General features: G+C 37.3%; 2 protein-coding genes across 2 annotated transcripts; both read right to left on the reverse strand.

The window, feature by feature from the left end:
* Positions 1-4,879: 4,879 nt before the first annotated feature.
* On the reverse strand, positions 4,880-7,040 carry LOC136230671 (probable glucan endo-1,3-beta-glucosidase A6). Its single transcript, XM_066019824.1, has 3 exons — positions 6,774-7,040; positions 5,375-6,676; positions 4,880-5,167 (listed from the first exon to the last, which is right to left on the reverse strand). Exons 1-3 carry the CDS (start codon positions 6,826-6,828, stop codon positions 5,127-5,129), a joined length of 1,398 nt encoding a protein of 465 aa, XP_065875896.1. The 5' UTR covers positions 6,829-7,040; the 3' UTR covers positions 4,880-5,126.
* A 1,500-nt stretch (positions 7,041-8,540) lies between these two features.
* LOC136228888 (uncharacterized) lies at positions 8,541-13,346 on the reverse strand. Its single transcript, XM_066017378.1, has 5 exons — positions 13,245-13,346; positions 12,409-12,468; positions 12,027-12,154; positions 10,167-10,984; positions 8,541-9,098 (listed from the first exon to the last, which is right to left on the reverse strand). Exons 2-5 carry the CDS (start codon positions 12,449-12,451, stop codon positions 8,798-8,800), a joined length of 1,290 nt encoding a protein of 429 aa, XP_065873450.1. The 5' UTR covers positions 12,452-12,468; positions 13,245-13,346; the 3' UTR covers positions 8,541-8,797.
* Positions 13,347-15,015: the final 1,669 nt, after the last annotated feature.

Consider the following 15,015-nt stretch of genomic DNA (forward strand, 5'->3'; position numbering starts at 1 on the left):
GCAGAAGAAACACTTAATTGGCTTGTTGTCCCGTCTCTCGTCCCTCGGCTTGAATGGCCTGTGAGCATGCCTGCTCTCATCTTTAGGCTTTGCGGCAGGGGTCTTGGACGAGCCTTCTCCTGCACTATTACCCTTGAAGTTCTTGTCGTGGCTCGCCTTGCTCTTATCCGATCGGTTGTATTCAACCAACGAATCGGCAATCGAAATTGCGGTGGGAAGATCAGTGGCATTTCTTCGTTGAATCTCCAGCCTTCCCCAAGGTTGCAATCCCTCCAAAAATAAGTAGTAGGCCTCGTCTTGGGGGTAATTCGGCAACTCCAACAGAATTTCAGAAAATTCTTTAATGTAGTCCCGAATGCTACCCCTTTGCTTGAGATGCCTCAACTTGGCCCTTTTCTCTAGTTCTCCAGCTTCAGGATAGAATTGTACCTTGAGAGCTTTCTTAAATTCTTCCCACGAATTGATCGAGCAAGTACCTCTCCGCATCTCTTGCTCTTTCATGCGCCACCAAACCATCGCAGAGTCTTGTAAATACAACGGCACCGCATCAAGCATTTTACCGTCTTCTACGAGCCCTAGTGCCTTAAAGTACTTCTCCAAACTCCACAAGAAGTTATCTATCTCCTTTGAGTTTCTTGCGCCACCATATACCTTAGGTTTAGGAACCTCTAGTCGCTGCGGGCTAGAGATTGCTGAAGTTGATGCTCCACTCGCAAGCGCCCTCCTGCATAGCGTCAACTCTTCCCTCATTGTGACCATCTCGGCAAGCGCTTTCTCTAGCTCCTGCCGAAGAGAAACAACCTGGGCTTCCAGTGTGCTGTCTCGCTCTTCCCCATCAGCGGCAACCTGTTTTACGAGCGTCATCACCTCTTCCCGGAGCTCATCTCCCTCGAGCTCACTCAGGCGCTTCTCGACGTCTTCGTACTTTTCCTGACCATCGACAATAGCAAACTCTAGCTTTGCTAGCCTGCCGTTGATATCAACGATGACATCCCTTGACCTGGATCGGCCCCTCTTACTCTTCCGCTGCTGTTCCTCCTGCACCCCGGTCACTTCAGTTTCCTCACTCCTTCCCGACATAGTGCAATTCGTCAGTAAACCCTCAGTAATCTGTAGGTAAAATTGTGGCTCTGATACCACTTGTCACGGGCACAATTCCTTCGTCAATTGTCGTCCGTGCGGCACTAGCAATATTCTCCCCCGAGTTGCTAGTTCAGCCTCTCCCACGATTCACCTTAGCAAGCTTTCGTTGCCTTAGCGAAACTAAAGTCACAAGTATAGAAATGCACAAGAGTGTGAGGAAATAAACAAGTATGTATTGCACACAAAGAATGCTTTACAAGGATGTTTGAGAGCTTGGAGTTTCTAAGTTGGATTTACAAATGACCCCTCACCCCTATTTATAGGCCTCCAAGTCTCTTAAGAATGTTCTAGAAGATTACAAGGCTTTTCTATCTAGAAAGTTCTAGGGAGAACTAAATTAGACAAGTGTAGACCATTCTAGATACTGCTGGGCGCTGCTTGGACAATTCTGGGCGTTTCTGGAACCTTCTGGGCATTGCTTGGGCAGTCTGGCAGCTTCCTGGCCCGTAGGCACAAACCGAGGTTAAATCTGCGGGCTGAGATAACCTCTTAGCCAATTCTCGAAATTAGTAGACTTCTCCCGTGCCTTCTAGAATCTTCTAGGCTCCTCTAGATATATAACTGATGTGTGCAAAGTTTGGTGGCCATTGGATAAGCCTAACTCCCCAATGTAAAAAGTTGTGGTGTATGGGGCTTCATAGTGTCTGCCGGAGGACGGACCCGACTTGGTATAAGACACACTATAGGGGGGTAGTGTCTTTGCGTGTGTCAAGGATCGGCAGCGCGCCTGGCTGCCACGGGCCCGTTGGCTATCCAAATTGGCCCGGAGTGGGGGAAACTAAGCGGTCCGTTACAAAGTGAGCTGAGTGTGAAGGAACTGTTTGTTTTTTTACCCGAACCTTTACATTGAAATTATCAGTATTCTAAAAAAACCAAATTCCCCCACTAAATCCATCTGTATCCACCACCTCCACATTGGAAAACTGGAATTTCTTCCGTAGCTCTTCCGCCCTATGTGAAGGAAGACAAGTCTCAAGCAAGGCAAGCATATAAGGTTTTTGACCATTCTTTATTTTATAACTGAAAAACTTAGTATGATAATTCTGACACATGTATAAATTAAAGGATAAATAATTTATTAGTCATTACATTTTTACCTAACACTCTATTTAATTCTATTTAATACTCGTATTTTAGTAATACATTGTTTAGCTTTTAATTTTTGTTTTATTTAATAGTTTAGTTTCTTATTGAAAGGCTAATGTTTAATAATTTAAATATTTGAGGGTTAAATTGTTGAATATAATAAAAGTTAAGGACTAAATAGTATATTATTAATGCATGAGTCAAAATAGTTTTTTAGATAAAAATAAGGATAGGGTACCAAAATAGGCCTAAGGTTTTTGAGGAAGTATTAATTTAGGCTCCACGTACAAAATAGGATCAATATAAGCTTAACGTTTAAAAAATGTACCAATTTAGGCATTGATAACGAAACATGACACATCATTCATATTACTCTGTTAAGATCTTTCAATTGTACATGAAGAGAGAAATCAGAACTTAACAGATTAATATGAATTGCATGTCACATTTCGTTATCGAGCCTAAGGGTCTGTTTGTTTTACCCACTGTTTGCTGTTTGTTGTTACGGTTTGTTGTTTGTTATTACGGTTTGCTATTGTTGTTTGTTGGTGCTGTTACGGTTTGCTGTTTACTGTTGGAAAAAACTGCTTTTCCAAAAAGCAGAGATTCTCTGCTTTTGTAAAAGACTGCTTTTCGGGTGTAAAAGGTAAACAGTAGATCACTAACCAAACACCTAATGCTGCTTTTCAGATGTAAAAGGCAAACAGGAGTTCACTAACCAAACACCTAAAACTCTCCTTTTGAAGTGAAAATGCAAAAAGGAGCATGAAAATGAGCAATCAAACACCTCCTAAATTGATACTCTTTTTTAAATGTTAATAGTGTTATTTTATACATGGAACCTAAATTGATACTTTCCAGAAATATTAGGCCTATTTTAATACCTTATCCTGTAAAAATATAAACACTGTAAATTATTTATTAAGAAAATAAGAGAATGGGAAATTGAGAACAATTTAGCTGTGAATTTTTTTACTTTATCCCTGTATCAGTAATAAATTTTAGTGTTAAAAGTGGTTGATTACGAGTTAAATCCAGAAAAGAGGTATACTTTTGTGGGAGAATCTAGGAACAAAAATAGATACCCACAACACAACACATTATAGCAAAAGAAAAGTTGCTAGCTGGGCTCCATAAAGAATAACAATAATTAATACTAGTAGTTTCAAAAAAAAAAAACAATAATTAATAGCAAATATTTATAGCCGTTGGGTGGGATTGGGTTGGGCTCCAAAGAAAACAACATCATTTTCTAAAGGTGTTGTTAAACCCAGCCCCAAATCCCCACCCCTAGCCCCGTGAAAGGACGAAAATACCCTTTCATGGGTTTTGGAGAGGAAAAAGCTATTTTTTTTGCTCTCCCGACACGCGGGCGTGTGCCTATCACGTCTCACCTTGTGGTCGGGCGTGATAGCCCCACGCCTCACCATGTGGTCGGGCGTGATCGCTACACGCCCGACCACACGGTGAGACGTGGGGCTATCACGCCCGACCACAAGGTGAGGCGTGATAGGCACACGCCCGCGTGTCAGGAAAGCAAAAAAAAATAGCTAGTCTGTTATTGAATTAAATCCGTAAATACCTGTTACGTAAAAAAAAAATTAGTCCGCTGTTGAATTAAACCCGTAAAAAAATTAGTCCGCTATTGAATTTAACCCATAAATACCTGAATTAACAAAATAAAAATTTAACTAAAATTAACAAAATAAAGATTTAGTTAAACTAAATTAAACAAAATAAAATTTACAACAACTAAAATTTACAACATAAAAATTTAGTTAAACTAAATTAAACAAACTAAAAATTACAAAAAATTAATTAAATTAATTAAAACCCCTCGGGCGTATGAACATCACGCCCGAACCATAGGTCGGGCGTATGAACATCACGCCCGACCTATGGTGCGGGCGTATGAACATCACGCCCGAACCATAGGTCGGGCGTGATAGCCTCACGTCCGAACCACAGGTCGGGCGTGATATTCATACGCCGGAACCGTAGGTCGGGCGTGATGTTCATACGCCCGACTGCGATTCCGGCGTTTTTAAAAAATCACCCACAGATTCAATTTTTAAGCTTAAATCAAAAAAACAAAAACGGTAAATCTTATTATTTTCGCTTTCCCTTTACGGTTGTTGTTACACTCCATGTTTTGGTTCACAAATTAGTCCGGATTTGATCAAAGAGTATATAGGGTATTTAAGAGGTTTTGTGTTTTTTCAAATTTTGGATAAAGGATAGTTTGATCTTTTCATGGGGCTAGGGGGTGGGAATTCATGGCTGGGTTTACTAATCCACTTTTCTAATAACAAAATTCAATATGTTTCAGTAGTATTTATGTTGCCATATCTACTATGCCTGCAGACTTGTTCCTTATCAGGATAAGGTTTTAAATGATAACATTTCCTACCAATATCATTAGATCCAAAAGATCAGATTGATTGTTATGTGATTATTGCAGAGGGAAATAGGTTCGTTATAAAACTTTTTTTTTTTTTTTTTTGTATATTTTGATAGAATATGGCAGGTGTTGGCATTTGACATTTTGATATATTAAACATGTTATGATCACTAAAAGAAGTGACAACAAATATATAATACTTTAATTAACGGTGTTCGCTATAATTTAATACCACAAACATTAACGGAATCACAAGAAAGCTTTTTTTCTATTTCTATAATACTTTAATTAGCAGCCTTTACAAAAAGGGAGTGCACAAAAGAATCAAATACCTTATTTAGATAAATCTAAAGCAACTACTAATATAGTAAAAAAAAATTGTTGCAACCACGATTACTGACGATGCTGGAAACCCCAAAATGTATTTGAACTTGCTAAAACACATACATACATGTTCAAATACATTTTTCACTTTCATCTTTTCTTTTTCCATTCCTCATAATAATCTCGTACTTGGGACTTTGCAATGTCCAAAACCTACATCCAAATCCTCATTAGTCACGTTATCATTTCTAAATCAATAAAGACTATACAAATTTAATTTAATATAATATTAAATGGGTCCAATATGATTTTCTATTCATTTTTATATTGACATGTTCAAACTAATTTAATAAAATTTGCCCTGGAAAAAGTCAGTTTTAAATCAAAGGAAAAATAAAATTATCAAATTAATCTACTTACTTGGATCTTTAGCAGTAAGAGTAGCCAAGCCATTGAAAGAACAAGTCCCACCACTCTTCTTGAACTCCGACCAATATGAACTAAATGCATATCCGGCATGCCAAATCACTGACTCCGGTTTAAAACACGGTTTTCCGGGTTGAATCGCCTCGCAAGTTTTATTCCCCTGCGAACAAGCCCACGATAAGGCATCTGCAACCGCTGTCTCATTCGCTCCTCTCTTCACTAAACACCACAAATCCCCTTTATACGGCTCATTATTCGTCGGCGCCGGTAATGCCTTTTTGTACTCCCATTCCTCCGTCTCTCCACTCAGATCGATCTCGTACACATACGTACGATTAGGATGCAGCAACCCGAAATGTCGCTCCGTTCCAGCACCCGGTTTCTGATTCTCATTGTATAATGCGAACAACATAATAGGAATGACCAACCCGGGTCGGGCCGGGGAGCCAATGTTGGGTTTTGTAGTGTACCGTTTTACCACATTTCGGTTGTACGTGGCAGCATTGTATACATTAGCTCCGATTTGATCGAGATCTCCGCCGTTTGGCCACCCGGTTTCAGCTATGAATATTCGGATATCCGGATACCCGAGCCGTTTCATCGCGAAGATTAGGGAATCCACCATTTGGTCAAAGAGATTGGTGTAGGTTAAGTTCGTGACCGGGTCAGTGTACGTTATATTTTTTGCCTTGAAAAGTGCGTAATCTAGGCTGATGCTGGCCGAGTTATCGGACCAAGCGAAATAAGGGTACACATCGACGAAAAAGAAAGATTTCGTCCGGTTCAGAAAGAGCAACATTGGTTTTATAACTGAAACCGATATATCGGATCGGAAAGTGCCGTTGGAAGGAGGAAATGACGATTCCAGCACATTCATAGCTGATGGAGTCCCAACTTTGACTTTATGGATTCCATAGGTTTTCAAAGATCTCTTGATTCGACGCATGGCAGGAACGAGATTGAACCAAGTGCCGACATCAGGGTTAGAAAGGATTTCATTGCCGATAAGGAGATACCGGATTTTGACTTCGCCGCTGTAAGCGACGACGTTTTGTCTAACCCAATGATCGGCGAGAGATTGAGATTTGGAGATATTGGGAATGAGTTCGTTAGGTACCATTATAGAGACTTGAATATCAGTATTTCTGAGAGCATTAAGGATTTTAGGATTAGCATCGTAGATTTTGACTCGTTTAGCTTTGAGAGACTTAATAACCTCGACCGTCTGCGGCGGTGATGGCAGGTTGTTCCCGAGAGTGCCCCAGTTTACTCCGATCTTGTTAGAGATCTCGGCGCCTGCAATTGATCAAAATCCATAGCATATTTATATCAATTAAAGCAAGAGCTAAAACACAAAATGCAGAAGATAGATTAGAAATTAATAATTACTTACAGCAAGAGGAGGCAAAGAGAGCAAAAATGAAGAAAGGAAGGAGTCCAGTCTCCATTACTACTCTCTTGTTTGAGGTGATCAAAGAACAGAGAGAAGAGTGGTTATGGCTGTCGTTGTAATCGATAATATAGTATGTGGGAAAAGTATATTGATTTTGTGAAAAGATAAAAAGGAAGGAAGAAAAGAATCAGATAGTGGAGTTGCAGAGTCTTTTTGGGGAAGATGAGCTTTGGTTGGTTTCTAGGAAGGAGAGAGCACTGAAAAGTGAAGACAGCAAATGCTGGATTAAAAGGACTGAAATTAGCCGTTGATTACTATGGGGCCCAACTTATGTACTGTCTCTATGGTGTAGAGTAGAAGTTTAATGACCTTTGGGTTGTAATTCTGTTGTCAATTTAATCTCAATTTGTGAAAAAACGTAATCTATGTTGGATTGTCACTACTACATATACCCGTACCAGAGAGAGGCTTGAACGATCTTAACAACGGAATAAGATTATCTTAATATAATAAAAAAAATACAACATACCACAAAAACAGATTGATGGTTTTTTTTTTTTTTTTTGGAAATATCAATTTAGGAGTGACTAATACAGTGCACTCTTTATACGATACATTTTTACCCCAACTTATTACTATTTAACCACAAAGCATCTCTAAAAGACTTTTAATGTACTCTTTAAAAATAATATAAATAATTGATTTTTAGAGATGACTAATATATATCATTTTCAATAATACTCTTTATATTATCAAAAAAAAAAACAATACTCTTTATATTCATTCCTTATTTATTACTCCATTCATTCCATTATATAAGTCATTATAAGTTATTTCACACAAATTAAGAAATATATTGGTTAATTAAAAAAAATTCTCTCTCATGTCACTATTGGGCAATAAGCATTGGAATATTAAAAAACACATGTACCAATACAAAAAATAATTCTCTCTCATGTCACTATTGGGCAATAAACATTGGAATTCTAGAATGACTTATATTTAGGGAAAAAACCAATTTGCTAGAATGACCTATATAATGGAATGGAGGGAGTATTTTATAATTAAAATTATTAATGATTGTTATATTTGCCAATAGTGAAAGGAGAGAGACTCATTAATAATAAATTAATAATAGAAAACGAAATTAGAAGACACTAAGAGGTGGAGAAAGACTCTATTAATAGAGATGATGGAAAGACTCTTAGTGGTTTGAAGAGTCACTAAAAGGCTGTTGGAGCTGATTTTTAATTTTCTCTCCTCAAATTTTAACTTAAGAGTCAAACTAAGAAGCTCTTGGAGATGCTCTAACAACTAATGTAATAAGCTTACAGCTAACAGCTACTTGTCAAACAAAGTCATCATCTTAAGAGCTTTCTTTAAACAACCACTTTCTCTCTTCCGGCAAACAACATTTAAATGACTTCAAAATTAAAAAAATTGAAGATTTAAAGTTGATTACAATATAATCAAATCTTTGAATTTTTTGATTTTAAAGTAATTAACGCTCCTTTTAATTTTGAGGTCATTATTTTTAGTAACACAAAAAACATTAATCATCTCATGATCGTAAAAAAAACCGCAATCAATGTTTGGACAAAAAAAAATCAACAGGTACTTGTTTGACCAAGCATTAAGCACTATTTTACTTTATCCTTAAAATAAAATAAAGTGAAAGGCACAAAAATAAACCTTGTGGTTTGATCGATTTGCAAAAACAGTCTCATGGTTTAAAAGTTTACGAACAGGCTATGTGGTTTGTGAATTTTGCAAATTCAGTTATTCCATCAAAAATTATTGTAGTGGCTATTTACTTCAAGATGGAACAATTTTCTGCGATTAAAAAGATTCACTTTACAAATTACTCTATATATAAGGTCTGAAGGAGAGGGTTTCCGCGAGGTGACCTTCTACAGGATAGGGTTTTTTACTTGTAGGAGTTCTCAGAGCTTTTTATTTCTTCTTGCGAGATTCGTCTTCCGAGTTAGTGGCCACTGTCACACTGTCTTCGAACTTAAGGTTTGTCATTGTCGCTTTGATTTCCTTCTACTTTGCCTGATGATTGGTACCAATGACTTCCTTAGTGGGAGTTGGCATTGTTGACGAGGAGTTCCTACCATCTTGTTGTGCTCTTTCAGATGAGTCTGTAGGGTTTTAAATGTTAGACAATTCACGCTCATCGCACCAAATGATGAGAAGTTGGGTTTTAATGGTTCCTCGCGGTTGCTTGTTGTACATGTGCCAAGAGCAATCCTTGTGATACAAATGATGAGAAGTTGGGATCTGAATGGTTCCTCGTGGTTGTTTATTGTACCGAGAGCAATCCTGAAATAACTCTAATGATCAAGTTTAATATGAAGGTAATAATAATGTAATGAGAGTGTGAGAGTAGAGAGAAGAGAATTCTTGGATTTTTTTTACCATAGAGTAAGATCCCTATTTATAGATCTAGCCACTGGGAGGGTAAAAAGGTCTTTGCCACTCCTGGTTTGGATCAGGGTGCGGTCGCCAACCCTGGCATGGCCATATGCCACAGTGAAGGGTGGTAAAACCTCGCTGAAGAACCTAATTCCTTCTTTTGTGTATTAATTTGACTTTTCAACTTAGATATTTTTAGGATCAAGTTGATTTAAATTAACAAGTATAAACATAAAAAAATTGACACACGTATTAAATAGTTATCAATCATATACTGACACATGTTATTTTGGATTAATTTTATCATTAATCAAATTAATAATTAAATAAACCAAATTCATTATTCTTAATTCTTATTCTATATATATATATAGATTCTTATTGGATAGTCCTACAACAACTGTGTGTTTTTAACACCGGTTCTAAGCATTAAACTAGTAGATATTAGTTAAATTACAACTAATACCACTCTCATTCTTTGGACCTCAAACTCAAACACGAGACCTCTGGTTAAGGTGTCAAGATCCATATACCACCAAAACGAACCATCTATTGGTTCACAATCCATCTAAACTAAGCTCACTTCATTTGACTAAATGTATTCTGTTATCAAATTAAGCACTAGTTTAATAGGAAGAAGATCTTGGACATAGTCAGCAAGGGATAACCTCAATTCTACCTCCAGGAAGATAATACATTACTTATCAAAAAAAATATCTGCTTGGGCACCAGCTATTTACAGAGAGGCCATGCCTTGTTTGAGTTTTCTTGAACAGCTATCAATCAACTACACAGTTCCATTTACATTCAATAGGCAGCAGCAATGAGATAATTAATAAATTGTACGTGCATACAATATCGATATCGATCACTATATGGGGAAAAAGGCCGATATCTCTAGAAGATAGCTCTTATAGCAATGATGGAAAGAATGAAACTATTGAAATAGCTACAAAATTACAAAGATTTCAGTACCTAGAAAAAGCTGCTTTATCTCGATTGAATTGGTTTATTTTCTCCACAATCTGATTAAGTCTTTTGCCTTCCTCATCCTTGAATGCTAGCATCTTTTTATGCCTTCTCAGTATCACTTCAACATACTTTTGTTCTAATATATCACATGTAATCTTATTTGGCTCTCCTTGCCCGTTATACTCATCTTCTTGGAGCTTATTCAAATGCTCAGGTCGCATTTCAATCTCTGGAGTTATTTCCTCTATCAACCTTTCTTCCTTATCTAATTCTGCTTCTCCATTCTTTCTTACCAAATCTGCTAGTTCTTTCTCTAAATTAACAGTTCTTTTTGCAATCAAATTCCTTTCAGCCAACATGATTTCCTGCTGTTGTTTCATCATGTGACCTACCATTAACATTTCTGACCTCATGAATCTACAGTCAAAACCTTGCGTCTCCAAAGTTTTAATCACCTTACCTAATGACTCCACATAATCCGGAGAGACATTGTAATCCATCAATACTATGTTTCTCAACTCGAAGAGAAAAAGCCAGTAGTGACAGTACAAGAATTCGTTTTGCTTTGACTGGTCTGGAAACTGGAGGAATGTCCTTGGATTTTGGGGAAACACTCTAAAGATATGGGGATAACACTTCTCCATCCACTCTTTCACTGACATCTCTTCGCTTCTTTGCAATGGTCCCAGCTCCAATTTGTTATCTTCCTTTAGCTTCACAAGATAAGTATGCACTTCCATGGGGTTCTCTGGATCTACTTGGAAATGTACTTTCTGTCTCTTTGCAGGAGGACTTAATGTCCTTTCCCCTTCTTCCTCAACCTGTACAGCATAAGTGGAAATCAAAACATTGTCCACAATTTCATCACGCTTTCTCATCAAGCTCACAGTGCAGAAAGGTAGTGCCCTTCTATAAGCTGTTTTCAAGTTTCTGTCTCAAATATGATTTTATCTTGCATTGCTAGTTATCAATCTATTCACCCAACCTACAGAGATGTACTCTGAATAACAGAGTCACCGCCAAAACAAATACCATGCCTACCATATATAATCATAAAAAAGTAGCTCCAATGTACATCATTATTTCATACCAGATAACATCATATTTCTTCGCTGATTCATCATCAACAAAAACTCTTTAGAACTCCAGTAGTCAGTTTTTTGTTTTTCGGAAGATTAACTGATTCGTCAAAATGATTCTTATACGCAGTGAAACAACAAACACCAACTAGGTGGTTAGTTCAAACAAGCTTAGCAAAAGCAATAATTTAATTCATCAACAGAGTTGCACTTTTCATGCTTGTTCACTGCAAGAGTTTCGGTTTCCAAGTGTGCATTCAGTGCTGCGTTAATCCAGTGTCCTATGAATCTTCTTAGAGGTCCAAGAAGATTCATAGGGGACTGGAATAATGCATAAGCAATAATTTAATTCATCAACACAGTTGCACTTTTCACGCTTGTTCACTGTAAGAGTTTTACTTTCCAAGTGTGCATTCACTGCTGCATTAGACGTCTAAGAAGCCCATCCCTCTCTCTCTCTCTCTCCCTCACAGGCCTTTTTTAATTGCATGAGCCCATCTATTTTGTGTTCCTCAAAGTCCCCAATTCCTTAAAATGCCCCATCCTCAACCTCATAAAGAAAAATTGGTATGCAACCAAGTAGCAATAGTACAGGAAATTATTTAATTCTATATGAAAAATCTGCATTCACATCTTAAGCATGTGCTTCAAGAAAATGAGAAGGGGTAAAAATGGGAAAAAGCACAAGAACGATGCCCTCGGATAATGCAAATTTACATGCACAGTAAGATAACAGATAAGGTAATAAAAGAAAGTATACATTAGAAAAAAAATTGCTTCTTACTTTAACCGGCTGGTTGGGACCAACTGAAGGACCATGATTCCTATTGAGAGGCCTACCACTCTGCTCAGGTTTTTCCGGAACTCTGCCATGTAGAATGCTTTGCAGTGGAACCAACGAGGAACTTCTTCCTGCAAAAACAATAGTAAATCATCAACTTTTCAAGTCGATAACAAATTAAACGAAGGTACTGAACAAAAAATGATCATAAAAGCAGCAACTCATGCATACAAATAAATTACTTGCTCGTATAGAGAAGAAAAATAAATCTACTACATGGCAACCTATATATATCTACTTTGTGAGCATAAGATGGCCCAAATATTAGTCATCTGAAGGAGTAATTTCTCATTTTCCAGTATGCAGGATTGTAGCTTGAGAATACCATTAGAAGGCCCTTTGAGTTTGCGTCTTCGTATGCTCACCATGGCTACATCCAGGCCCCCTGTAACAAGGGAAAAAAGTCTAGTTAACGGAATTAAATGAATAATGAAGGAGAAAAGAAAAAAGCAGTAGCATTGCCTATCAAATTCAATAATCATGCGAAAATAATGTGGAACTAATTAAAGGGATATATATATCAACAACCTAATTAGCCAAAATAAAACCAGAATATACCTTTACAAAATCACAACAGGTTTCAATTAAACACCCATCTACACAACATCTAAACATAAATATCAGTAAGCATGCTTCAATTACATTCTATTTCCAAACTAAGCTACCTATTAAGTAATTGAGCATTTGCAATCCAGTGAAATAAACTTATCATACTCGCACTACATTAACTTGTCTTACAAGTTTTTGCAAGAATCGAGTATTCTTAAAGAATCGACATCAAATTAACGACTGAAATCTATATGAAGAACACGAAAAACAAGCCGGGAAAGGAAATTAACAAGAGGAAAAATGGAAATGGCACACAGACACGGTAAAGAATGCATGAAATAAACAGGAAAAATTACAAGAGGGAACAACCGCAAACATTCCTCATTTGCGGCAAAGATCAAAGGACATAATCGTAGAAATCCATAGATTAAAGAGATCGCCAGAACGGAAGAGTAACATATAATTCACTAGTGCTTTAATCATTTCGAAAAGGAAAAAAAAGAGAAAAATCATTCACTCACAAGTTGGGAGAGAAAAGAAGAGCCGGCGAAGAAGCCAAAACTAGAAAGAAAAAACATGCAAATAAGAAAAGAAGGAAAGAAAGATTCAGACCTGAAAGGAGGAGAATGTAAATAAGAGTGTAATTGAGGAAGCGCAGATACCGAGGAGCATCAGTCCGGCATAGGGTGAGTGAGTGGGGGAGCAACGCTTCAATTTATTTTAATTTTTCTTTCTCAACGTCATTACATTTATCCGCTTCAAATATCTTCATGCCTCAGGCCCATATTTCCCTTTTGGGCTTTCAATTGCCCAATCAATCCATGCTCCAAATATTGGTAAATTACATACGTGTACAACACCTTCATTTTTCTCCATTAGAGCCAATGTTGAGTTTTGAATATGGTAAAATTTTCAAAAGTATGTATTTTAATTTTGAGAAAAATAAAGGATTTGGATCAAGACTATGCATTGATTTTATTTTTATTTTTATTTTATTTTTTTTTAATAAGAGGAGGGTTAAAAACCCGGCAATATAATAGGAAAAACAGAAAAATAAGAAAAAACAACAAAGGAAACAAAGTACTAAAAGAAAGAACTATACAACCACAACTCTGCTGAGAACTGAGCCACTCCAATCTTCGAAAAGAATGTCCTGAATGCCTGCAGGAGGCGTATCACACTCGTGACGATCTAATGGCAAATTCCCTACGAAGCTTGCCATTCAGTCAACGGGTCTATTCCGCTCTCCATAGACATGTACAAAATGAGTCTCTCAACTCATGTTCTTCATTTCCAGACACTGCTGAATGACCCAAATATGGGTGTAACGTATCTCCACCGGGTGAGTCATATAGCGAATGACTACTTGTGAATATAGTTCAACAATCAATCGTCGGTGGCCTTTCTCCCATGCCAGTTTCATGCCATAAAAGAGACCCCAGAGTTCAGCCAGAGCTACTGACCCCATACCCACATTAGCGGCAAAACCTCCGACCCATGTGCCACTTGAATCGCGAAGCACTCCCCCTGCCGCAATTTTCCTTGGATTACCTTGACAAGCGCCATCAGTATTTAATTTGATCCATCCTTCGTCCGGCGAGTGCCACTTGTTCCAAATTTTCGTCTTCACATGTCCTGTCTCAGGAAGCAAAAGAGAGAAATACTTGGGACCCACATTTGACCAGCTTTTCACACTTCAAAATTGAAGACAATCCTAATAATATATGTTATAACTTTATGTTCGGACTTCATACATTTATCTTCTTCCTTGTCCTTTCAGCTTCAAAATTAAGAATACTAAATTTTATGCTTGTTGATTTGATCCTTGGATCGTTCTTTTGGTTGAGATCGTCCTTGGTATAGAGAACGAAAGAAATCAAAGAGAGAGAAATAAGTGATAGATCTAGAATGGGGGGGAAGCTAAGTCTCCTCCATTGATGGCTGAAATTATCAAAGAGAGAGAAAATTAAAGAGAGAGAAAAGAAATTGGTGAGAGAAAATATCGAAGAGAGAGAGAGGGAGGATAACATGAAAAATAACGGAAATATATGGAAATGGAAAATAAAAAGGAGTTTAAAAGTAAATCTTAATTGGTGCATCTCATAATTCATTTTTTAGGAGTTGACAAATATTGACTTGCCATTTGGACTTGCATTGACCGATCATTTTTTTCGACCGTACACTTTAGTAGAAGGTCACCTATAAACCGGTGTATATTAGTGTGACAAAATGAAGATTGTACACTGATAACATCCGAAATTTTATTCGAGGAATAATACAAATATCAAAAGAGTCGCCAACATTATAACCAACAACGTATAACAATATAAAGATACATTAAGGGGATATGCCAGGATCCCCAAAGAATGATACGCCAGGCCGA

Source organism: Euphorbia lathyris, chromosome 5, assembly GCF_963576675.1.
Source record: "Euphorbia lathyris chromosome 5, ddEupLath1.1, whole genome shotgun sequence".
In the NCBI taxonomy this organism is placed as follows: domain Eukaryota; kingdom Viridiplantae; phylum Streptophyta; class Magnoliopsida; order Malpighiales; family Euphorbiaceae; genus Euphorbia; species Euphorbia lathyris.

Excerpts from the sequence above, each read along its gene's own strand:
- LOC136230671 (XM_066019824.1), bottom strand. The coding sequence starts at position 6,828 with ATGGAGACTGGACTCCTTCCTTTCTTCATTTTTGCTCTCTTTGCCTCC. Across the intron at positions 6,677-6,773 it reads TCTCTTTGCCTCCTCTTGCT|GCGCCGAGATCTCTAACAAG; the intron begins GTAAGTAATTAT and ends GATCAATTGCAG. Across the intron at positions 5,168-5,374 it reads TCTTACTGCTAAAGATCCAA|GTTTTGGACATTGCAAAGTC; the intron begins GTAAGTAGATTA and ends ATTTGGATGTAG.
- LOC136228888 (XM_066017378.1), bottom strand. The coding sequence starts at position 12,451 with ATGGTGAGCATACGAAGACGCAAACTCAAAGGGCCTTCTAATG. Across the intron at positions 10,985-12,026 it reads GTCCCAACCAGCCGGTTAAA|GTTGAGGAAGAAGGGGAAAG; the intron begins GTAAGAAGCAAT and ends TATGCTGTACAG. Across the intron at positions 9,099-10,166 it reads GATAAAGCAGCTTTTTCTAG|GATTGCTCTCGGTACAATAA; the intron begins GTACTGAAATCT and ends GAGTTATTTCAG.